The 27026-nt window shown below is 28.1% G+C and overlaps 3 protein-coding genes across 6 annotated transcripts; 1 reads left to right on the forward strand and 2 right to left on the reverse strand.

Moving 5' to 3' along the window:
* Nucleotides 1-378: 378 nt before the first annotated feature.
* Nucleotides 379-2310, reverse strand: LOC149058650 (uncharacterized). The gene is made up of 3 exons (XM_089220505.1): nucleotides 1381-2310; nucleotides 1098-1318; nucleotides 379-1014 (listed from the first exon to the last, which is right to left on the reverse strand). The coding sequence occupies exons 1-3, from the start codon at nucleotides 1934-1936 to the stop codon at nucleotides 682-684; spliced, it is 1110 nt and encodes a 369-aa protein (XP_089076631.1). The 5' UTR covers nucleotides 1937-2310; the 3' UTR covers nucleotides 379-681.
* An 8160-nt stretch (nucleotides 2311-10470) lies between these two features.
* Nucleotides 10471-17116, forward strand: app (Palmitoyltransferase app). Of its 2 annotated transcripts, none has more exons than XM_089219751.1 (9): nucleotides 10471-10847; nucleotides 10931-11091; nucleotides 12453-12617; nucleotides 13022-13159; nucleotides 13246-13397; nucleotides 13924-13981; nucleotides 14101-14216; nucleotides 14274-14436; nucleotides 14929-17116. In XM_089219751.1, the coding sequence occupies exons 1-9, from the start codon at nucleotides 10699-10701 to the stop codon at nucleotides 15204-15206; spliced, it is 1380 nt and encodes a 459-aa protein (XP_089075877.1). In that variant the 5' UTR covers nucleotides 10471-10698; the 3' UTR covers nucleotides 15207-17116. The 2 variants fall into 2 exon arrangements, with proteins under 2 accessions (XP_089075877.1, XP_015366355.1); XM_015510869.2 differs by having other exon boundaries at nucleotides 10476-10847; nucleotides 13924-14041.
* On the reverse strand, nucleotides 17035-26122 carry Grp170 (hypoxia up-regulated Grp170 co-chaperone protein). 3 transcript variants are annotated; one of them, XM_015510861.2, is made up of 16 exons: nucleotides 25731-26105; nucleotides 25477-25643; nucleotides 25140-25408; nucleotides 24870-25075; nucleotides 22530-22710; nucleotides 22251-22437; nucleotides 21624-21773; nucleotides 21357-21560; nucleotides 20862-21285; nucleotides 20534-20804; nucleotides 20308-20473; nucleotides 19956-20219; nucleotides 19751-19858; nucleotides 19606-19672; nucleotides 19267-19479; nucleotides 17035-17275 (listed from the first exon to the last, which is right to left on the reverse strand). In XM_015510861.2, the coding sequence occupies exons 2-16, from the start codon at nucleotides 25612-25614 to the stop codon at nucleotides 17241-17243; spliced, it is 2883 nt and encodes a 960-aa protein (XP_015366347.2). In that variant the 5' UTR covers nucleotides 25615-25643; nucleotides 25731-26105; the 3' UTR covers nucleotides 17035-17240. The 3 variants fall into 3 exon arrangements, with proteins under 3 accessions (XP_015366347.2, XP_089075875.1, XP_089075876.1); XM_089219749.1 differs by lacking the exon at nucleotides 19267-19479 and having other exon boundaries at nucleotides 25731-26122; XM_089219750.1 differs by lacking the exons at nucleotides 17035-17275; nucleotides 25731-26105 and adding an exon at nucleotides 17531-19149.
* Between the last annotated feature and the right edge of the window lie 904 nt (nucleotides 26123-27026).

Below are 27026 nucleotides of genomic sequence, written 5' to 3' on the forward strand. Positions count from 1 at the left end.
CTTTAATGCCGTGCACATCGCCAATATATACGCACGTTCGCTGTAGGTAAGTGACCTAGCAAGTAAACTGAACCTTAAGTAACACAAATGACTCATGTCTTAAAGTCAATAAACTTCACGGCTCCCGGAGCCTATCGGCTCCGGTCACCGGACTCGATGGCCAGATAAAATAAAATAAGTATAAGTGGCTCCCTTCGCCTGTCGGCTCCGGTCGCCAAACTCGAGGTCCTCTGGACCTCTCGTTGGATGGGGGCTCGGCCCCCAAACCCCCCGGGGCTTAAATAGCAAACCTGGGGGGGAGGGGGAGGGGGGGGGGGCGACCCCTCCGGGGTCGCGGGGGGGAGAGCGTCCCTGCCCTGCGGGCAGCCTGATGACCTAACAAGTAATCTGAAACTAATTTAACACAAATGACTCATGTCTTTAAATTCAAGGGACCCCCGGTTCCCGGAGCCTATCGGCTCCGGTCGCCGGACTTGATGGCCAGATAAAGTAAAATAAGTATAAGTAGCTCCCTCCGCCTGCCAGCTCCAGTCACCAAACTCGAGGTCCTACGGACCTCTCGTTGAATGTGGGCTCGGCCCTCAAACCCCCCGGGCTAAAAAATCAAACTTGAATGGGGAGGGTTATTGAAAACAAACATTTTTTGCAATTTTAATTTTATTTAAATTTTTCAATATTTTATTAATCGTCATCCGTTCCTGTAGAAGAAGAGTCTTTATCATCATCACTTATCAAAACATCGTTTTCTTTTGAGTTATACAGCTCACCAGCAAGTTTAAAAAATTCCGTTAGAGGTTCAATGTTTAATATACGACACCTTTTCAAAAACATGTACTTTGCTAAATATCCACCATAAAACCGTTTTTTACGACAATATTGGGAAAGCGAAGCCTTGGCGTGACGCCACATTCCCTCAACATTATTAGTGTGTGCTCCGGTTTCTGGGTTTTTGAATTGAATGGAATGATTCACTGTTAAATGAACATACCCTTCATCCTCCAAACATTGATAACTCTAGTAAAACAAATTAACACAATATCACAACTCAGTACCACAATATCCCTCGGCACAGCCCACATAGTAAAAACTAAATCTACCTTCCAACAATCGCTGATAATTGTAGTCCCTGGCAAGATCCAATCATTGATTGCTCTTAATAGGGTATCTTTATCTCGCTTTTCTACGGGTATTAAAAAACAAGCCCCAGTTTCTCGCTGAACACCACCAAAAATCCACTGCCCCTCTACACGATGCCCGCGGTTATATTTTCTTCGACCAAATTTGGACTCATCAATTTCAACAACTTGTCCGACTCCACCTATTATATGAATTAATTATTTTAATACTATAAAAAAATGATTTATTTAAGTTTAAACTAACCTATCTTATTATGATTCGTAATCATAGCCTCGAAGACGACTTCTCTATGAAATGATGACCAATCTACAGCAGTATGTTGAGAAATTCGAATTTGTTTAACAATAAATGACAGTGACACGTTTTCTAACCACAAATATGCAAACGATACTATTTGGTATAACGACAAATGCGATTTATGAAAAAATGTATCTATGCGAATCGATCGATAATAGTCACATTTGTTTTTTTGTTTATTTATAGGTGCCCTACATCTCCAACTAAACCCGTCTAAAGAACGTATATCGCTGTATAATTGTAAATAATGACCATTTTTACATTTTAATACACCATCACGGGCTAACAAATTCCACGATTGCAATTTTTGTATAACACTCATTGAGACGGGGCCATTGGTTTTATGCTCAAATATATCATACAACTCAATAAAATTAATAGATGTCATTTTAAAATGATATGTTGTCGTAACTGTAACAAAAACTGTAGTGATCTGGAGTACGCTTGTAGGTACTAACATAGCAATCTTCAAAAAGTAATATTTAAAACGAAAATAAAACATTATCAGTTCTATTGCCTTTTGAAACTCGTTAATTAAAATTATAATGAGGTAGATATCTACATAAAACTAATAAGTTAAATATAACTTTTACAAAAATATAATTATAGGGTATAATCTAACATTTTTCATCAAACTACTTTAGATAATATTGTAATAAAATAAAATAACATATAAATGAGAGGCGAGAATACGAAAACGTAAGAAAGTGGGTATCTAAAGCCGGTTTGCGCGCATGCATGCGTAAATACTAAATACGTGAAATCGCAAACTTTGGATGGCTATAACTTCCAAAATAATGATTTGCGAGAATTTTGGAATTAGACTTTTGTATTCAGTGTCGTGAAACACACATTTTGGAAAAAAAAAAATCGAAAAATTCGCGTGGGAACCAAACTGCATTTATGCCAATTATTTAATATCATACCGTTCTAAATTTATATTTTAATAACGATATAATTACCGCCGGCCGTTGTGCGTGTGGTATGATATCGAGCAAGTGCGCAACGTTTCGCAACGGTAGTACGGTACGGTACGTTTACTGCATCAGTAGGTATCACGGTTATCTAGTGTAGATAACCGTGGTAGGTATAAATTCTGTTTCATTCATAGATAATCTTTATTATCAATGATTTCATTAGAGCGCATAGAGTAATAAAACTAGAGAGTCATCCTTATCACTTAAAATCACTGCGTTCTTATCTACATTAACTATTACTTAATACTTATTAGTTATTAGTCTTTAATTAGAAATTGAGAACTTAATATTATAACATATTTTATTATTATTATTAATATCTTTGATTCTTAGGCATTGTTCTAGCCTTCTAGGTTCTAATGTTTTATTATTTTCTGTTTTCATATATTCAGTTTACTTGGGCTTATGTTCATCAATATATTAATAATAGGAGCTAGGGATAATATTTGTTCCTATTAATCTTGTTAAATATTATGTTAAGGTCGATTCATTAATAATGTTAATATTTATATAACAGAGAGAGTATCTATATTTCATATACCTACACAATATATCTAAGCAATCAACATAGACATTAAGCTCTAGCTGTAGGGAATTATAAAATCGGAAGGAGTGTTACACTTGACATATGATTTTTAAAATGTACATAACTTAAAAATTTAAATTGGACTTTATTAAAACCAGATATTTCTGAAATAATGTATATCTATTATCCTAAATTGCGATTCCTGAAGACACTGATCTATAATTATAGTTTCAAATATGCATATATTTGTTAAAATAAATTTAATACTTAAACCTTTAATTTTGACTCTTATTCTTAAAATAAATATAAACTACCCAGGTTTTTAACACGCAGTTAGAAATGTTTTGACCAAGTAAAAAATACTGGCTTAAAATATTATATAAAATTGGATTGATGATGGTAACAATATAATATAGGTATATAATATAATAAGGTATATTGGTAGGAACACTACATAAAATATGATCATTGTAATTGTGACATTTTGTTCATACCTAAGTATTTGATTTTATTAAAAGATTTTATTTTAATTTTATTTTTGATTTGATTTGTAAAAATATAGTTTGTATGCTGGCCTTTATCATATGTATTTCAACACTCATTTATCATACTACCATAAAAGTATATATTAATAATATACTATAATAGTAAATATTATAATCTATATAGCCTGCAATTATGGCAACCATTTTATTAGTTTAAAAAAAACTCAATATTTGAGAGCCAAAATTAAATTTAGTTTCTTCATTAATGAATTGCATATTTATGTATTAACTATATGTATAGCAGGGGTTGAAAAAATATAAGCAGTATAATAACAATTGTTCTAATAATTTATTAATTCATACCTCAGAGCCTAAATAATTTAATTACAAATAACTGGTTTTGGGAGATAAATGGTCCAGTGTATAGATGATATATATGATATGATGATATATGTGATGATGATGATGATGATGATGTAAAGACGATCAGAATCTAATATTATATATTTTAAACATTATAAAAATGATAGAAAATAAACATTATAACTTAATATTTTTTTAATATTTTAAAATGTTTAGAAAAACATATTGAATAATAAACATTATATTGATATTTATTTTATCTTTTATTAAAAATCTTATAAATCTAATATTTATTTAATATAAAAAAAATATATTTTTTGAAAACATTATTTTTGAAATGTTGTAATATTTATTAAACGTATAAAAAACATTCCATTGTTACTTGGGCTACACCAACCCAACAGCATATCTAGAAAAATCTACAATCAGATACACCGTCTCAAAACCAATTCACAGATCATCATTCTCTGCTGGATACCCAGCCACGTCGGAATCCAGGGAAATGAATTGGCTGATACGTATGCCAAAGAAGCCATCTCCTCCCATCTCTCTTACAAAATTCACACCTATACTCTTCACGATCTAAAATCCGTCATCGACAAACACATTTTAACTCAATGGCAAATCTCGTGGTCATCACTTCATACCAAGCTAAATAAAATAAAATCTACAGTTTCTCCATGGCCATTCTTCTCATTACCAAGACGCCAGGAAGTAATTTTAAACAGATTACGGATAGGTCACACATGGTCATAAACATCTTATGAACAGATCAGATCCTGACCAATGTCAAACTTGCGGTGAAACTTCTACGGTTGAACATCTAATATGCCACTGCCATAAATTCACCGACATCAGAACCAAGCTCAACATAGAAGATAATCTGGAAGAAGCTCAAAGTCCCCAGCCAAGCAACATTGAAAAATTAATCAGTTATCTAAAACAAACCAAACTATACCAAATTATTTAACCTAGATATATCTCAATCATTTTTGTTCATATTATTACCTTTGTTTTGTATATATTATTGTTAATGACTTATTCTTGTTAAAAAAAATATTTATGTTAAAGGCCAATAACCTTTGTTGTTGAGGCTCATTTAAAATAAAATAAAAAAAAGTTCGGTAGTATTATAAATTTACATTTAGTTTTAGTATTATGGTTAATTAACCTAATTTATATTTAAAAATAACAGTAGCGTTCTATGGCAGTGGGCATTGCTTTTTAAGTTATTTTACGCTTAACACAGGCCTCCCTAAACCCTAATTAAAATTTATACTAACTAAAAATACAATATATTATGTGTTGTGTCATCTTAAAATAATCAATAGCTTGAAATGAATGTTAAATAGTTTGTAAGTTTTATTTATTATTCTCCATTAGTCATTACTAGGGTGCGGATTTGTATGTATTAAAAATTCAAAAATATGTACATATATATGTATTTAATTTTATCCAAATATGTAATTAAAAATACAAGATATGTAAAAAAAAAATGTTTTTATTCTTGATAAAAAATTTTTAAAATGATTAAATTAAAAAAAGTACGTAAATATAAATTATACAACACTACATTATATTATTATTTTATTAATATTAATTAGGAATACATTCAAATTAAAAATTAAAAAGTAAAAATTTCAAAGTAATTAGTAAGTATTCATTCATTGGAGTTTGAATCTACTTCTTCGTCAACAAAACAATTGACAATCATTTATTTTTTTAGGTTGTCAAAAGTAAATCGACGTCGATTAGGACGCAATATGTTTTTATAGCAGCTAAAGGATCTTTCCACGTCAACGGAAGTTATAGGAGCAAATTTAAAAGCCCCTAATTCAGCAATACTAAATTGAAGAGAAGTTTGCGTATGGCTGCCGTTATGAATGTTTGAAATAGCTTCAATTGTCTTTAAACCAGGGTTTTTACTGAGTACTTGTTCAACTTTCTTCTTAATTTTTATTCCAACCTCCCCAGGGGCTTCTTTCAATTTCTTTACGGTGTTAGAGACAATACCCAGGCTATCAGCAAGAGACAAGTTTTGAGCTTCAAGTTTCGTAATAGAATTGGCAAGGAATGTAGTATTGGGGGATATGTACACTAAATTATTTTTCAATGAGGTACTTTTAATTAAATTTTTAGCATTTTCTACTGAAACAGCATCTGTTTCAAGTTTGGAAATCACATCTTCGACTAGGTGCTTTAAGGAAAATTTTTTTTATAGTTGATATCAAAAAATCAACTTCGGAAAATTCTGATCTAATTGTTTCTGCGACACGATGGAAAGCGTGAGCAAGACAGGTCACATGAACTAATTTAGGATAAAATACATGTAAAGCAGTTCCAGCTTTCACCATATAAGGTGCTGCGTCTGATATAAATAAGAGTACTCTTTCATGCAAAATACCATTTGGCCATAGAATACCCAAAGAATCGTTGACAAAACGAGCAACTGTTGAGGGGTTACATTTTTCAAGAACTTCAGTATTTAATAAATATGGCTTTGAAGCATAATCTGAATTCAATTTACCAACTATTATATTCCCTACGTACCTTCCTTCTACATCGGTTGTCTCGTCCATGGAAACCCAGATTGGTCCGCTTGAAATATTTTTTCTGATATTAATCAACGTGTTCTCGTACAAGTCAGGTAAATAATTTTTCCTTAGAGTGCTTGAATCAGGAATTTTGTCGCTAATGTATTTTTCAAGAAATTGACGAAAATTAATATTATCGATTTTTCGCAATGGTATATCTGCTTTAATTAAAGCTGTGCATAAGTCACTATTAAAAGTTGATTTATTGGACGATGACAAGGTGATGAATTGTTGTACTGTTGTTGTCTTTCGCTGTTTATTTGCTATATGAATTGCGGTTTCTATGTGTTGTGTAACTTGAAAGCGCTGAGTAGTTGAAACGGCTTTATCACATCATGCATCACAGTATAAAATATTCGAATCGCTACGAAATGTTTCGTTCGGAAAATCTCGCACGTACCTCATTACGAGGTCTCTTTTTTTAGGAGCAACTTTCGGCATTTTCGATTAAACACAGTGATATAATGACTCATTACTCATTTATAAAATATAATTAAACAATTGTCATTTTTCATGTGTTATTGAATATTTTTTAATGCAAAGTGGTTCATAAATCAGTGGTAGCTTCTGATCACTGGGATCGCTATAATAATGTGCATAATGCATATAAACTTCTTTCTTTTAGTTTGTGTATGCATATTAATTTTAAATGCATAATAAACAGACGTCAAGAACTGCAACAATATATTGCATTTTGTACATTTTTAATTTTTATACGTTCTCAGTATAATACGAATTATTAACCCTTTCATTAAAATGTAAAAGAATAAAGTGATTAAATGCATTAGTGTAATCTCACTAAATTATAACTGCAAAATTACTATATATAGGCAAGAGGTAACATAAGTATTGATCAGTTAATTAATCAAAATTAATAACTCGAACTAAAATTCAATTATTTTTTAGAAGAGAACATTTTATACTTTAGGACGATGTTTTTATAGTAATTCGATTTTCGTTCACGATACATTAATTATAATTTAAAAAGAAAAAACGAAAAGGCATTGATTGACTAATACAGTACGTGTCACTTTATATTAAAATAACTTAATAATCCACACTTACGACTTACACTTACCTCTATTGTAAAACGCTTAGTGCGAAATGGTGGAATTAAAATAATCCTATAATAATTTCACCTAAAACAGCTATGGGACATAAGGGTAAAAAAAACTCGGGAGGCCACTGTCAGAGCTGTCACTGGGTCATATTATTGTGTTGAATCGTCGTCCTACAACTGTAGTACTGTCATTGATTGTAAATTATGAACTTATAGTACATTAGGAACTTGGTAATCCAAGTATCCGACAGATGTCAAATCAAGGTAGGTACTGCCTAAGGGGGTTTCACATAAAAATGATTTTTACTTATTGAGTCTTACATTTTTACTAATGTTAAAAAAATAACCTTATGCCTTATGGTATTTTATTAAGACACATCGATTGTATTATGCACTTACATATTAATTTATTGCATACTGCGTTGAATTAATCTCGTTTGATAGAACAGGTTTAAAAAATTATCAATTAAAAAACAAAACAAACTTTTTTTTTTTGAAATAATAAATAAACATCTCATGGGCTTTTTGTTAGATTTTAATTTTAAAACGAGTTATGGTTATTTTTAAATTGTTAATAGTTTGCAAGTCTTCAAATTCTTACGACTCGCTTTAAAATTAAAATATAATAATAAAAAAAAAAAGCGGGTAAGTCGTGGATGTCGCTCTGCTGTACAGTAGGTTACAAGTGGGTTACTGTAATGGATGGAATTAAATTTGAATCCAATGATATTATATCATTGTATACGAAAAACGATTCTGAGCGAAGACGGTTTATCTGTCTAGGATATATCATAGATTATTAAAAATTTTCAAATCTTAGATTTAAAAAGAAAATTTTTTATGAATTTCTAGTTTGAAATAATTTGCGAATTTTCGTGATTTTTACATATGTTGTCAAAATTCAAAATTTGAATGCTTGTAAAAAAAATTGTGACTACGCTTTTCTTTTATTTTTCAATTGCTATTGTTAAAATATGATAGGAGCCATATGTATTAAATTTTCAAATCTTAGATATAAAAGGAAATTTTTTTATGAATTTCTAGCATAAAATAATTTACGAATTTTTGTGATTTTTACGTATGTTGTAAAAATTGAAATTTGAATGCTTGTAAAAAAAATTGTGACTATGTATTTCTTTTATTTTTCAACTGCTATTGTTACAATGTGTTAGAACTTTAGAAGGCTTCTATTAAGTTCTCAAGCTTTTCTACCCATAAAATAAATTTTTATCGATATTTATAGAAAAAAAAACGTAAAAAAGTAGAAAAATTAAAATGTCAGTAAACAGCTCAATATTTTGAAAATTGTATCAAATATAGAAAATGCCTATATCAACATTCAGTGAAAATTTCAAGTATCTGCAGTAATTTGTTTCAGAGTGACTTATACCAAAATAAGAAAACGCTAAATGTAAAATACAGTGAAAATCCAATGTTATAAAAATTTAAATTTCAAATGCTCAAAAAAATTTAATTTGAATTTCCGATGGACATTTTTTTTGTGATAAAGATTGAAAAACTTGTAAGGAATCTTGTATTAAATTTTCAAATCTTAGATTTAAAAAGAAAATTTTTTATGAATTTCTAGATTAAAATAATTTGCGAATTTTTGTGATTTTTACGTATTTTGTCAACGTATTATTGTGATATTGTGACTATGAATTTCTTTTATTTCTTAACTGCTATTGTAACAATATATTAAGAGCCTTGTATTAAATTTTCAAACTTTTCTACCCAACAAATACATTTTTATCAATATAAAAAACTAATAATGATCGAAAATTGCATATACCTATGAATAGTTCAACTTAAATCGAACATTTTTGAAAATTGCATGGTAAATAGAATATACTCATATCGGACTCATATAAACATTCGGTAAAATTTCATGTAGGTATTTTTGGTCTTTTGTTTTAAAGTTAGGTATATCAAAAACCAAAATCGATTTTGTCGAAAAATTAGTGTGCGTAAAATTTCCCGTTTTCCCCTTAATTTTTAGTTTGTTTTTCTCGATTATTTAGAAAAATACTAAGAATTTTTCACTTCCCCCAAAGTACCAACTAGATTCACTTTCTGATCGAACGAGGTACTGAAGTCAAAAATCGAAGCATTTTTACTGCCCCAAAACGTTATGACAGACACAAAACAAAAAAAAAAAACACACACACACATCATGGTAAAATCAATACATTCATCGCTCCGCTCAGAATCTAAAACTATGAGATGCCCACAAAAATAATCTTATACACTCCAAATTTTAAAATAACTGAGTTAAACGTGATCTGCTGTGTATACAATTTGCGATGTTATGCACTTGTGAGATATTAAAAACTATTTTCTTCTTCGATAGTAATAATTTTAAGAATATTTCGTTATTTGCCAGGTAAATAGCCGATTACAGGACGTACCTAGCAGATTATAGAATGGACGGATTACCGAGATCCTTCTGTAGTTCTGTACATATAATTAATAATCAATAATAGAAATAAATCCAATAGCTATATTTAAAATTAGGGTAGTGAGCTGTGGATACTGAGTACTGAAGGTGTTAGCTTAATATATCATTTGCTTAAAATGATAAAATGCCGCAACTGAAAAATTACATAACGGTGTCCGGTAGTCTGGAATTCTCTCTTGATCTGCTGTTATGGCACTATCTATATGAAGTAATTTGAAGTTTTCAAAAAAAAAAATTCAAAAGTTCACAATACTTTTTACACTTGAAAACACGATTCAGGCAATATCAGTTTTTGAGTATAAAAGGCCTACCTATTGAACGACAGTACCTAAACTTACGTTACCATTATAATATTATCCTATATCGCGGTTGACACCATAACAAGTAATATCACAGAATAATATTATTATGTAGTGCAGCAGCTGTAGTACCGACAGTACTTAATTTCTTATTTGTCCATATTATCATGGTTGAATGTTCCCGCTCATCCACCGACCGCAATGGTTCTCAAAATCATGTGTAATCTATAATCAATATAGATTGCAGGTTATGGCCTATGGGTAATTTGATGTTTTTTGTTTACCTTTAAATTGTTGATAAAATTCTTGATCGACGACACAATATATGATACCTGTAATATTTTAGGTATAATTCAAATTAAAATTTATATTGTTTTTCGTTTGCATTTGTCCCACTATCCGTTTCAACAATTTCAACCGAAGGTAGTTATGCATTGCCCTACGGCGAATACTTTATGACATTTATGCAGAATACCATTCAGATTCAAATGATCCATTGGGTATGGCCAAAGTCACCAGGAAATGGGAAATGTTCCCTGGTCGAAACCGATTTTGCTGTGACGGCCGGCTCATGATGGCACCGCATGCGGCAGTGTTCTACATCAATGTGATTCTCATCATTGGTACAAGTGTACTCTTCTTTGTATTCGAGTGAGTCGAGTTGACACCATTTTATATACCAATATGACCAATATCTGTGATGTGACAAATTATCTCCTATTTCTTTGTTTTAGCTGTCCATACCTTAGCCATCGTGTGACTCCTGTGATTCCAGTTATTTCAGGAGTTTTGTTTCTCTTTGTTATTGGCTCGTTGTTCAAGACTAGTTTCACGGACCCGGGTATTATTCCCAGGGCGACTGACGACGAAGCAGCTTACATCGAGAAACAAGTTTGTAAGTTTGATAAAAATATTTTACTCTATTTAAAGGTATTAGTGGAAGTCTTACATAACTAGATTTAACCGTGTAAAAGCTCTTGGACCTTTGGACAGTTCAATTTTTAATATTTTCTCTCTCAAAATATCTAGTTGCTAAGCAACTGTATTTAATGCTTTATCACAGTACATTGTTGTATTGTTTTTTTAAAAGGTTTTGTTTAAAAGATATGATGCAATAATGGTAGACGGTAGTGACATATCACCCTTCAGCACGTGTTGTATAAAAATTATTTTGGTATTTATTATAAAAATATTAATATTATCAATGTGATTTTTCTATAATTATACATGCTTGTCTTTAATAGTCAATTTTTTTCATAAAAATGTGTACTTATTTTGTACAATTATTAATACAATTAATACATTTTCCAAACTGTTTAATCTTAAGATATTTTAAACCAATATATATTTAAAATCTATTGGACACTGATCAATTTTAGTTAATATGCTTGAAAAATCTATGTTCAGCGCTTTAATATAATTATTTTTTTCCATATAATTTCATCTAAATTAATGCTCTTTTAAAAACTAAGCTATTAGTGTTTGATGATTTGACTGTCAATTATAAATTATTGAATTTAAATTAAAAACTATATAAAGAAATTTGATAAATGTTTTGTTAGTTCTTTTAATAAGAAATATTTTCATTAAACCATGATCATTGAACAATAATTTTGTCATATTTCAATAATTATTTATTATTATAACTATTCAAATTAACTTTTATTACTAATGTTCAGTCAATAGTCAAGATAATTAAATTTAAAATTTTTGTTTAATACGGCATTACCCAAAGTAATAGCTTAATACATTTACTAGCAAATGACAATTCAGTGGAAGTAAAACTGAACCAGATATCTAGATTCATAATAAAACAAAGGATGGACTTTAGTAAGGTGCATGTGGTGTATTAGATTGTTACTATTCCAACTATAATTAGTGATGCGCATAGTGTATAGGAATTGCAAAGTGGTGGTTGAGCTGATTAGACGTGGGAGGTCTCAAATGTTGATGAGGAAAAAGAGCATAGGTTTGTTGGTAAATGAGGTTTCAAAAGAACTTCAAGTTAATGTCAACTCTTATATCAACTAGCATTGATTGGCCAAGTATGTGAAAAATTTGAGAATAGTTATGTCAAGGGTGGATGATGTTCAACATATGGCAGGTATAGGATAGAAAGTTCCTTTGGACTTACTTGATGATTGTTTGGATATTATTTGATCAATCAAATATCTTCAAAGTTGTTTATTTTTATATAATTGCATTTTTTTTAGTCTATTGAATAAAATATAATTTATTTAATGGATTATAATTTAGACATTAGTATACCAAACAATGGAGGAACCCCAACTATACGACCACCTCCTAGGACCAAAGAGGTAGTCATTAAAGGCAATTCAATCAAGTTAAAGTATTGTGTAACTTGCAAAATTTTTAGACCGCCAAGAGCTTCCCATTGTAGTTTATGCAACAATTGTGTTGGTAAGTGTTATTAAGATTTTTAGTATTTAAATTGTTTAATACAATATTATTTGTTAGTTAAAGGTTCTGGAGCCTTTTTTTTAAGTACAAAAGTTGTCTTTCAGAAAATATTAACTTTTCGTGTAATCATTAAATTTTAATAATTTTATTTTTTATAAGATAACAATTTTTGGGGTGACTGAAGGTGGAACGCTGATTTTCTTAAACTGTTGAAATGATTTAATTTTATTAATATTCTTTTTGTATGTTTGCATATAACAAACAAGAAATATATGTATATTTAAAAATTGCCAGACCCTTCTTTGATTTTTTTTCACTGATTAATATTCATGTTATATTTGTATACAATATAGATAAATGTACATAACTTACATCTTTTAATATTATATATTTTTAAAATTTAGAAAACTTTGATCATCACTGTCCATGGGTAGGAAATTGTGTTGGTCGTCGGAATTACAGGTTTTTCTATATGTTTATTGTATGTTTATCTTTACTTATCATCATCGTGTTCATTGGAGCAGTACTACATTTATTTTACTGTAAGTGGTTTCATTTCTGATCAAATTAATCTTAATAAATAAGTATATATTTATTTTATACTTTTGTGTATTTTTTAAAAAATTAGTATCTGAAAACAGACTAATGGTAGATGCTATTTCTGAATCACCTACTAGTGTGATAGTAGTAATTATTACATTCTTCAGTTGTTGGAGTGTAATTGGGCTGGCTGGATTTCATACATTTCTTGCTGCATCCAATCAAACAACTAATGAAGATGTTAGTATATTATGATTTTTTTTTTTGTGTATTTTATACTATAATTTTATAATAAATATAAAAATTAAACATTTGCAGGGAGGGAAAGAAAATAGTCTTTCATTTGATTAGATTGAATATACAGAATATTTTTTAATAAATAATTTTGATCTTTTTTTCCCCAGTGATTTGAGATTTACATTTATGTGATTTTCTAAAATATATTTTTATTATTAATTATATATTCTCTTTAAGTGGTTATTTATTATTCAAAATTCAATATTTTTCAATCAAAATTATTGTGCTTCAAAAGGCAAAATTGAAAATTGAAATTTTGATTATATAAGTTATTTTAAAATAAATTGATATTTTGTTTATTTATTTTATTCATTCTATAGTAAATTTTCTTTTGAAATTAAAATGGTTATAATTAGTCAGTACCTAATCAGTAATTAAGTATTTAGTTATTGAATCATCAATTTTACTTCTTCCATCCTTGCAAATAAATGGTTTACTGTTAAATAAAACTAAAATTTGTTTTAATTAGATTAAAGGATCATTTGCCAGTCGAACAGGACGGCCAAATTCCAATCCATATAGTCGAGGTAACATCTGTGCCAATTATTGTTATGTATTGTGTTCTCCTCGTCCTCCAAGTCTTTTAGGTATTCATAAATATTAATATATTGTTCTAAATAATATAAATTCATTTTATATATTCCAGATAGACGTGGTGTGGTTTTATCATTAACGGAATCTAAATCAATGAACAAAAGTCAGAGTAGAGATACAGTGATATCTAATAAAGGGTTTGAAGTTTCTGATGTACCTATCAACCAGGTAATGTTTAATAATTATTTTAATATTTCTTGTATTTAATTTAATTATTGCTCATAGAATGGCAAAACAAATTCTGATGAGATACAATTGCATCAATATGGTTCATCTAGTATTTTACAACCTGATAGCCTGGACCGCAATCAACATACATTCACAACATCGATGCCTAGTATTCATCATACGCAAAACAGTCATGTGCATCAAAGTCATATAATAAATGGTTTGTATCAAAAGCCACCAACCTCACATTCATCAATCTTGATCACAACACATAACCATTATCCAACTGACTATTTTTTAGTTCCCACTAATCCAAATTATTTTTATGCTAGTCTACCATTACGTAGGGACCGTGCAGCAATGTATTATTCAGCTGTTTCTCGTGTTCCTACTTATCGATGTAGAAACAATCAAAAACTTTATTATAGTCACTGTCGTGAGCATAGTGGGGGTACTTCATCAACTAGGATGCATTTATCAAATAGTATTAAAAATAACACTAGTTAATTTAATGCTCATCTTTTTGGGAAATGTAAAGAACATAATTTAATTGTTAATATTATATGTTTTGTTTCTTCTTAAATGCGTTTCACTACCATGTAAGTTGATTAGGATTGATATTTGTTGGTAAGTGTTCTAAAGATTGAGATTGAATTTAATAAATAAATGTATTCATTCATTTTTATATAATATTGTTTGTATCACTAAATAGGTGTGAAATTCAATAAAAGTGTAACATCCCTGACTAACACATTCAATGATACCGGCATTTACGAGACTATTGAACCAGGTCGATTAGATCCAGATCTAGATTTAGATGATGGGTCAAAAACTATATCTAGTGCTCCACCACTGAGTGCTAGTCGGCTACAACTACTTCAGGACACAACAATGATCGAGTCAGCTTTAGACCTGGATTCATTAGAAGATGCATCATCAGTTGGTACTGGCAGCCAAGTAAAATTGGTTAAAAATAAAAATACGTTATGACTAAACTAGAAAAAAACAAATTATGTACCTGTTAATTTTTGTAGTTATACTTTAATGTAAAATTCCTTATGGCATGAAGGCACTTATTAAGGATATTTGTATGTTGTTTTATATGACTTCAAATAAAATCCATGGCAAAATTGTTATTTATCACCAACTGACTGCCCAATCAAATTGTTTTAGGATTAACAATTTTTATATTATGAAGTGCCTTTTGCTTTATTTATTATTCTAATTAGATCCTTAAACTAAAACCTAACATTTTTTAAGTATTTAATTTCATTACTAAACAGTAAACACCATGTCATATTTTGCACTTTTCTAAATAGGTCCTTAAAATTATTAATTTAGTTATATATACTTTTTTGTATTCATAAGATAACTTAAATTATGGTATTGTTATACTGCATTACACCAGTGTTGTGTCTAAGGTTTGACTTAAATATGCCATTGAATAATATGTTTTATTTTATAGTCAGGGTTTATTAATAGGTAATTATTATTGTTAATTTTTCTTTTTTTTTATTAAAAAAACTAACAATTTTTATTTTTGGTGTTACCATCTTCTATAAGACTTTTAAACATTCTAATAAGTAAATTATATTATTTATTATTTTTATTAATAATTAGTAGGTATGTATATTTTTTTTAAATTATTATTATTATATTGTTCATACATTTTCGGTTGTGCTTTTACTTGAATTAATGCATTAGTGCCTATTTCTTGGAAATAATATTTGCTTTTATAATTAATGTTATTGATAAAAGTTTATTAATTAGATGAAAGAAATTTAAAATGTTATATTTTTATATTCTCACTGTTCAATATTTAAATTGTTATTTGTTTAAAAGGTAAAAATAGGGTTTATAATATTAATTTAAATTTTCTTAACACAAGAACATCAATGAAAATTTCTAGAAAAATAAAAATAAATATCATGATGGCTAGTTTGTTTTTTTTTTGTCTAGACTTTTACAATGTAAATATTATACAATTTAAAAATAATTTTAATAATTGATACACCATTTATTCATTTAATATGTAAAGCAGTAATATACAATTATTTTTTTACTAGCAATACATTTTTATTATTCTTTATTTTTTACATACAAGACATTGTCAGTGGACTTTATAGGTGGGCTAAAATTAATTATTGTGATCATTCAGTGAAATTTAAATATAATACAAAAAAATTAATATAATAATATATTAAAAATTGTACTATGAATTTTTATGCTTGTACTTAAGTTTTAAAAGAACATTTTATTACACTAATTAATTAAATTATAGAAAGGATTATGTATGGTTATACCATTTAATGTGTATTATTATACCTTGTTACTATGAAATAGAATAATAATAATATGTAAATAATATTCACCAAAATGAAACAAGAAAATTGTGAATACGACTGATTCAAAATATACTTTCATGTAAGGAATTATTTATTAAGATAATTATTGTTTTTAAATATTAATTGCAATACAATTTTTGGATTAGCTAGTGTATATTTCAATTAATTCAATATAGTTTCATAAAAAATGCTTTTTTAATATTTATGAGAATTACAACTATTCAAAATTAGACAAAAGACCAATGTATAATTAACATCTGAATGTCTTCTTAATTTTAAACACACTAATAATAAAGTGTTATGTACAGTTTGTTTTCTACTTTAATTAATATGTATTATTTTAAGTATCAAGTATTTAAAAATATATACAGTTTCTTGTTTATCATTATCGGTTTTTCATTGTTTAATACTTTGATAATATTTATTGTGAGTTCAGAATCTAAAAACAGTTTTTTTGAAAAAAAAATTGCTACTTATTTCATGTGATTTTAACAACTCATATTTTATGAGTCCTAATTTATTCCCGAAGACGTAATAAAAAAAAATACAACAAAATGCAATCATCCAGGAAAAATAAATTAAAAAATGTACAGAATAAACATTAGTCTTCAATAATTGAATCCTGGAATGCACGATAGTCTGTGAACATTTGCATAATTTAGACACTAAGTTTCTTTTATTATAACTCTGTGTGTACATCATCTTCTTTCTCCCCTATAACACAAAAAAAAAATCTTAATAAAAAATATCTTGTAAAAAATATAGATAGATTCTAGTTTAATAACTAGCCTATACTAATATTCAAGAATATTTTTCAGTATATGTTCTATTTAGAATAAGAAAGTTATCAGGTGGTGGTGGTCAAATGCTTCTTTAATTTACTATGGCATGGGAGGCAAAGCCTCAGAACAAGGCCACGCTCATTTCATGAATTGACCACCTGGTACCTTTCTTATACTGAATAGTGTGTAATATTATTTAAAAATATATATAAGAACAAAGTATTAGTAAATTAGTCTTAAATAATTTTACTAATGATTATCAAATCAATGTTGTACATTTATACATTCAAGTATATCTAATTAGTAATTAATATTTAATTCTTAACTTAAACATATTTCACTAATGAATTTTTAGTATTTAGATAAATGTATTTATTTTATTTTAATTTTGAATTAACAATGAATGTAAAGGTATTACAGTAATGGTTATTTTTTTTTATGTCTATCCACCTATGGGAGTTGTTAAAATGTTTCTATATAAGTGGTTTTTATTAGGTAGGGAAGGGGAAGGATAATAAAAATCTCATAGTTAAGGTTAGAATGCTTATGAATTTTTCATTTTATTCTCTTTTAATCACACATTGCAAATCAAGTTATATGATAAAATAAATCAATTTTTATTTTGTATATTTATTTTATGTTTTTCAATAACAACTGAGAAAACTTATAAAAAATGTTTTTATTTTAAATTAAAATATTTATAACCAAAATTCTAAACTTATTATTATTATTAAAATTTAACATACTTAACATATATTAATGTCATGTCTTATTGGTTCAAGAGAGTATTTCAATTTTTTTTTTTTGGCATATTTGCATGTGTTGTTTGAGTTTTATTAGGTCATAATTTATAAACATCCTAACCCTAATTAAAGTACTAAAGGAAAATATTTTAAGTACTTATAAAATCAAATTATATTAAAAAGGAATATAATTTAATGCATATTACTAGTTTTTAAAATTTGAATAACACTTAACACTGTATGTTAAATAAGCAGAGAGGTAGCGGTAGAACTCAGGCTAGAAAATGTATGTATTAGCATTCAGCAAATATATTCATTTTTTCTCCATAAGCTTGCTAAAAATGAATCTTACTGTTTTTAATCAAACTTTATTCCACGAGAGAAGATGCAAGTTCTGCACATATAGAATGAGATTTATCTGACTAGCTTGTTGCATCCCCTCCACAAGGCAAAATATTTCTAACAACAATCGACCACATATCATGAAATTGGCTACAATTAATGTTGAAGGACACTGGCAATCAAGAGTTGCTAATTGAGAATTTGATGGGGGATGCACGAAGCGATAGATCACTATTCTCATAGTTGCACAAAATGTTCTCTCGTGAATTAGAGTTGGCACTGTAACATTCCTAACCTAATCTTCACCCCTTTAAAGAGTATTCTAGTGTATAAGATGAAATTTGATAAATAACCCAATAATCAAAGGTTATGTTTAAGTAAATTTCATCTTATTTCCTCACAAATTATGGCATGTATAACTATAAAAAATAATAATAAACCTCTAGCAATTTATTGGTATTCATGGTAAGAATAATTTTCAAATAAGTATTATTACATAAATATTTTCCACTAAGTAAATGAAAATTATAGAAGATAGGTATCCTAGAAAGTTACAAAATACTTATAGTATTACAGTGCAATAAAGTTAATGTATTCTAAAATGAATGATTCAATTACTAAAATAAGCGAAATGCAATTTGTATTATACAAATAACCAATGCTGATGAAATCCATGATGAAATATCCGCCTTTAAATCATGTGACAATTTGAAATTTTTGTCTGTAAAAATATATATTGTGGTGCTGAGCAAGCAATGTGCAATAAGCAACTATGATAAAAAAAATTAAAAACTGCCGTGCTCCATCACCATTGATAAACATCACCATTGATTCTCACCAGTTTTGGTAGGTTCAACTATTGGTAGTTCAGTTGGTTTAGTTTTATCTGTTTCTAATGGACTTTCAGATTCAGCATTATCTTCTACACCACTACTTGGTTCATGTGCAGTAGACTTTTCAACATCATCTTGTGCGTTAGTCTTAACTGTAGAATCATTATCTTGTTCTTCTGGTGTTTTAAGTTTTTCATTGTCAGTCTGTGATGTTGGTGCTTCGCGGACAACAATTATTTATTAGTCATATTAGTTAGATAAGTTAAACATAACACAAAAAATCTCACTCAAATCCAATCATATCTGTTAATTTAAATAGGAGTAGATCAAGAAGTAACACTTACCTTTAACTTTAGGTTCCTCTTTTTTTTTTGGTTTCCAGGAAGTGAATTTTGACATTAAATATCTCATCTAAAAAAATTAATTTTTATTAATTTTTAAGCCAAAAATGTATACTTATTAATAAATATTTTTATAATTTAAATGCACCTCGCGTTCTATCGATGAATGCTTTATTGCAATTGTTTGAATTGTCAACACAGGATCAACAGACCTTGGAAGTTTTTCCTGTTCTTCTACTTGCTTATCTTTCCAGCTCTACAATTAAATAAAAACATTTTTTTTTTTTTTTTTTTTACAGGTATTCAACTATGTTTCTTTAATTTTTCTAATTTTTAAATATTAATATTCTTACTGTTATTTCGGAAATCAATTTGTCAAGTGTATCTATTTCAATTTGTGTAAATGGAGTATCATCCAATGTGGTATTTTTTATTTTTTCCAAAAATGAATAACTACTGTTCAATGCATTATTTAAGGCGTCCAATCTTGATGGTCTTTCTGCATGCTCAAAAGTTCTTTCCCAAACAGGTAAGACAATTTTTTTTAAATCATCAAATTTAGTGTCTAAAACTTCAGCTTCAGCACCAAAACCATCATCTTCTAACCAATTTGATATCTTAACAATTTTAATTTATATTAAAACATTAAAAATTAATTTAAAAGTTTCAGTATTGAATATTTATTGTTTAAGAAATTTAAATTACCTCAGAACATTTATCTAAAATTGATCGAATTTCAATATCAGTAGCAGAACTAGAATAATCAGGTTGTTCTAATTTTTCACGTGTTTCAATTATAGCTGTTTCTAAATTATTTAAAGAAGTTTCCTTGCGTGATTTTGCTAGATCTATTTTTTTAAGTTCTGATATCCTAAAAAATAATCACAGTTCAATAAAGAAAGAATTGTTCATTTATCTAGAAGTACTATACTTATTAATTGAACTTTGCAAATCATCATCTTGAGCAGGAAGTACAAATAAGTATTCATGGTTAACATCAATAGTTTCTTTAACAGTTACAACTTTCAAATTCTTCTTAGAATCAGAAATTGGAATTGTATCATTTAATTTCACTTGTTCAGTACTATTTGTTTGATCAGAAGTATCAGTATTATTTGTTGTATTATTAGAAGGTTGGGGAATAGGATCTTCTTCTGGCGCTTCATGTACTGGTTTTTCTTCTTTTAATACTTCTTCAGGACCTTTTAAATATAAATATTTTTATTTTAAGTATTTTACTAATTGAAACTAGTTATTACCTTTAAACAAATTGCTAATCGTATTTCCAATCTTTGATAAAGTAGATTCTTCTTCTGTATCAGCAGTAACAGTTTTTTCAATTAATAACTCCACATTTTGTAACACTAATAATCCACTATCGTCCATTGCAAAGTGTGCTTTTACTCCTTTGGTATCTACACCTTCTTGACCTTGATATTTGGAATAGGCATCTCGTACACCATTTAATTTAATATTACTCAGTGATAAAGAACCTAAACATTTAATTTCATTTTCATCCAAATGGTTAAGTTCTGCATAACCCACAGTAAAATCAAAATCTTGTTGATGTTTATTAAATGTTATTAGTTTGCGTTGTGGATATGGATTCATGTGACCAAACAAAATACGCTTGACTTGTTTTGCTGGTTTATTTTCATCTATTAACTCTTTATCAAATGTAACCTAAAATAATTTAGTTCATTAAGTACTTAGTTAAGTAAAGACAATACAATATTGTAAACAAAATAACTTACCTGTATAGGGAATAATGTAGCATCCTTAGTAATAAACGTTTTTACTTTAAATCCATTACTAAGATCTGCTGCTTTATAAGCAGCTCCTAAAGCAGAAGCTTCATCAGTATTCAAGGATCGACCAAGTGGTTGATTACTCTTTAAATCTTTAACCAAACGGTCTTGAACTTTAGGAACTCTAGTACCAGCACCAGATAACATAACCTAAAATATTATTTAATGATAAAATAGAATAATTATTTCATTGAAAATAAAATAAAAATATACTTGTTCAATCAGTTCAATAGCCAGTCCAGATGCTTCTAAAGCTCTTTGAGCTGGAAGCACAACTTTATCAAATAAATCTTTACATAATTCTTCTAATTCTTCCCTGGTAACTTTGATACGCAAATCTTTTTCATCAATTAAGCCTTCTATCTGAAGTAAAAAATTAAATATTTACTTAAGCGCGTATTGAGAAAAACATTATATATTAATACATATCATCATGTATTGGATAAAAAAATTTGTTTTAGTCTCCATAATTGAATTTTTTGACATAACTCTAAATTCAATTTTTATGTATTAAGGTATTTGGAAATATATTCTGTTTTGAAATATGAAATTAAAATTATAGGATATCATTTCAAAAAGTATAAACTTAAAAATTTATGAGAATACATTTTTTTCTTTCAAAAACATCAATATTTTTTTGAAATTAGTGGTTGATGATAAATGAGTCAAATATAAGTTTACTAAACATTTTGATATTTAAGCTATTTATACCAACAATATGCTAACAAAACCTAATCTTACTATTCAGCAATATGTATTCATTTAAAAGTTTTGAAGAAAATCAATTTACTTTCCAATACGACCTAAATATAATTAAATAATTAAATAAAATTGTATTACTTGGGCAAAATGTTCAGTGTTGGCACTTAATACATTCTTTAATCGTCCAGCTTCTTTAAATAATTTTGCCATTGATCGAGCATTTTTAGTCACATCATTGGGTGTTAATTTTAGGTTATTAAATTTGGCTGCTAAGTAATCCCTTAGTCGTAGTTGTATTTCTAAGCCACCCAAATTACGTTCATAGCTAATAAAAAAATTATTGAAATTTATTAAATCAAATTTTTAGAACAATAAATTTAAATTTGTAGAAACAATGATTTAAATTTAGATACCAACCCCACTCCCAGCACAGAAAGATGAGGTTGAAGTTCAGGAGCAATTCTATCTTTTGATTTGATCAACTGATAGGATACAACTGATACTTGAGTTGCATATGCTCCCATATCATAAAACATCATATACATAGGAGATGTTTCATTAAAACTTTTTGTACGGAATATACCATAATTTAATGCAGCTAAAAATAAAAAAACAAATTTAATAAATAACTTTCAATTTCTAGTTTAAAAAACTATTTATAACATATTTTATTTTGCATTTCATTCTTATTTGAATTGTTTACCTGTCTAACTATATAAGTAAAAAAATAGCACAAAATATTTTTCATAATATGTTTGCTGTTTGCCTAACTTAACTACTTATAAATGTTTTAATATTAATTTAATCATTTCCATATTTATAAATAAGGTTGATTTCAATTCTTTTTTTTTAATAATATCATTTAGTTTGTTTTCTGATAAATATTTATTTGTTTTTGCATCACTTAAAAAACTTTAAATTTAGCACCAACAACATAAAATAACAGTAGATAATCTAACAACAATAAAACACCTCAATGAATAAATGAATTAATCAGGATAAAAAGTTTTTATTTGTCATTTTTTTTTTACGATTTTCAATTTTCAGGTCATTTTTTTTTTTTTTTGATTATTGCATTAAAATTCTAGCCTTCGTCAAAAATTAATAATCATAATTCATAATATTTACAATATCCAAAATAATAAATGTTGAAAACATTTCCAATTATAGATTGAATCAAAAAGTTCATTAAATAATTATACACAAATTAAAGAGTAAGCAAAAGTTTTTAAGCAGATAAAAAAATATGAACAATACAAATATGAGTATTATTTAAAAAAATAGACAATATAAATATATAAAACATTACATTGAGTATTACAAATAATGGCTGTAAGATTAATGTAATTTCAGATAAGAAGGTATATTTATTTAATGATAACAGTCACATAACTTTTAAAAATGCAAATATTATCAAAATTTTACTTACAAAAATTAAATCATTATTTATTCTGGACTTCATTTGTAAACCACTTTTTTCTTACCATAGATATAACTTACTTAGTAAGTAGTAACTATAATTAAGATTTTTTTTGATCATGTAATTTAACAAATCAGATAGTTTTGAATTCATAGTATGGAAAAATATTTGCATTTTGCAATGAAAATGGAACTTGGGTTTAAATTCTAATTATAGAGTAAAGTGAGCAAAAATCCAAAATCGATAAAGTAATTAAATTGTTTCTATGTCAAAGCTTAAACATTATAAAAAGTAAAGGCTAAAATGCACTTTACCAACCCCCTCACGATTTTCAAAAAAAATTTTTTAAACGACTTGTTTTTTTATGCTGAAAACGATGGTATAATTTTTTTTTATCGGAAACTATTAATTTAGAAGTTATAGCCTTCCAAAGTTTGTGGTTATACTACAAATAGTATGTATGCGCGCGGCGCGCTTATCGCATAACACAACAGTTAACAGGGCGCGCGTAATAATAATAAATAAATACTGTAGGTAGGTACAACATATTTAATGATATTACTTATTTATACAATTTATAAAGTATTTATATCACATAATCATCAATCATCGTCAAGGTAGGTAATTATATAATTGGGTCACTCGTTTGGTAAGTTCAGTTATAGACGTTATAGTATATACTATATAGGACAAAGGTACCCATTAGCAAGTTGTCTACCTGAAGATAATAGCAAAACAACTTAATATAGCTTATTCTGTTATCATAAAGATAATTGGTATATTTATACTCTCTCGCATAGGTTTGATATTTTAGCCCCGGTGGTGGATGGAGGTCCCTCGAGTTTGGCGACCGGAGCCGGTAGGCCTAGGGAGCTACTATACTTGTCATACTCTAACAAAAACTTCGAAAAAATCGTGTGAGAGCTAAAGTACAATTATTCCATTTTTTTCACCCGAAAATTACTATGTCCCACAACTGGTTAAAATACATAAAAAACATAATAAAAATTTGTTATAGTGGCTGTCTTATAGCTTTGCGCGCAAACACATAAGCGTAAAATCGTAAAATTTGGAAGGCTATAACTTCTAAAATAATAGTTTCAGGTAAAAAAAAATTACACCATCGTTTACAGCATAAAAAAACAAGTTGGTTTAAAAATTTTTAAAAATCGTGAGGGGGTTGGTAAAGTGCATTTGTTCCAAAGTAAATAATTGAAATATATTGAACATCAACTTCTACTTTATCTAGCTATGTTTCTACTAATTTTATATTATTTATATTTTTTGTAAATAATTAGTATTTGAATTTTTGAAAACAATATAATTTATTGCTTTACCTGCTGTATAACTGTTAATTAGTTGTAATACTTTAATTCCGGCAATTTCTGCTGCTTTAAGCATTGCAGTTCGTTCAGCTTGGCCAAAATAACCAGGAATAGAAATTACTGCTTCATTTATAGCCTGTCCAGCACTATCTTGTGCAAATTCTCTTGCTTTTTCCAACATCATTGCCACAAGTTCTTCAGGTGAAAAATAATCATCTCTAAAAATAAATGAGCTAATATAATAATATGGCTTATATAGTTACTTATATAATTTATACACACGTTTCACCATGCTTGAAAAGTACTGTATTTCTTTTTGGATCAGGAACAATGTTGTAATAGGGAAAACGTTGTTTATAGAGATCTACAATTGGATTGTCTATTTTCTTTCCTAGCAAGTCAAGGAAATAAATATAACAATTGGATGGGAATCGAACGCCAACTGTAAGTGCATCTTCACCAAATGTACGTTCACCATTGCGGAATGCTATAGCACTTGGAGTTTTCCTTTTAGATTCTTTATTAAGAGCTATTTCCATTGGCACACCAGGCTGTACACAATTTAAGCACATTCAAATATATTTATACATCATTAATTTATTTTGTACCTAATACTTACTGAAACTATTGCTACTTTCATCCATTCTGAACCAAAATCGACACTCATTACAGCTAAGCCATGTACATTGATGAGTTGTAAACTCAAAACCAAGAACATGGTCAGTGCAGTGACACATTTCAAAAATGGGATACCCATTTTGAAGATTGTCAAGAGTAAAAATTTACCTAAATTAAATTTATATAGTTGAAGAAATCATTATTCGTATTAATACAATAAAAAATTATGAAATGTAAAAATATAATATTACTTACCTAACTAATAAGTATATTATTTGCCCCTTAACACTTAATTAGAAATAATCGTATTTGATTTACAACGAGAATAGGAAAAATACACCGGGTATTGTGAAAACTATCATGACGTCTGCTATTGATAATATTATCAATGTAGAATTTTCACGTTAATATTTAAAATCCAAGTAATTTAGGTGAACTAAAGATCAATTAAATTTATAACAGAGAGTTGGTTGAATACCCTATCGACTAACGTTGAAGTCAGGCATACGGCTAAAGATTACGTATGCTAAGTTAAACTAAATATATCAAGTTAAGATGCAACATAATCGGAACTCAACACATAATATAAGTTTTACAAACATGTACAAAACAACCAACAAAATCGCCGATTTGGCGGCTTCTAATTGGTCGACTGCTGTGACACGTATCTGCCAATTTTCCTAAAGTTTATACTACAGAACAGAATAACAGAATACAGATAACTCAATTTTCCATTTTGTACCTATTCATTGATAAGAATTTCTTTACTGGGGATGTATCTTTATTCTTTTTTCTATTTAATAATAATTTAATTGTTATTGATTCATTACGGTCATGGACAGATACGTATAATCCATAAACCTTATAATTTGTAAATAGATTATTTATAGTTCATTTAATAAATTATTTTATTTATGATTAAACCCTTAAACAATTTTGAATTATATATATATTTTAATATGATATAAGATATAAATTGAAGGTATTTAAGGTCATAATGAACCACAACCCAAGAGTCCGGAGTGACGAACTGACGACTGACGAAGTTATGACACTTCCAACTTTCCACGTACAATATTTTAATTTTTAAGTTTCACATAATAGCATAGGCGTTTTATTCATTATTGAAGCCTGAAGCGACAATCGCCCCTCCACTAAATTATTTTTATTTTGCGGCGGACTGCAGCTTTATGTTGTAAGCTTGGCGATAGGATTAGATGTTAGGAACGCTTTTCGAGACGAGTCCGCCAATTTTTTTTTTTAAAAAAGGTCACTGCATACTATAATACCATAAAATAGGTAATAACTAATAACTATTACCTTATTACCATATTATAAGTGTAAACATCCGTTAACTAAAGTTAACATAAGTATTAAACTATATCATAATAATTAATAATAATATCATGATAACAATGTGCCTATATAATTTTATGATACTACTAAACATATTATATACCCATATTTAATAAAAGCCATATTCAGGACAAAAAAAACTAGAAATAAAACCTTGTTTTTACCTACGCTAAACCTTAACCAAAAATTGATTTG

The sequence above is a fragment of the Diuraphis noxia genome, unplaced genomic scaffold (assembly GCF_037042655.1).
Source record: "Diuraphis noxia isolate RWA-SAM2 unplaced genomic scaffold, SU_Dnox_SAM2 contig0002, whole genome shotgun sequence".
In the NCBI taxonomy this organism is placed as follows: domain Eukaryota; kingdom Metazoa; phylum Arthropoda; class Insecta; order Hemiptera; family Aphididae; genus Diuraphis; species Diuraphis noxia.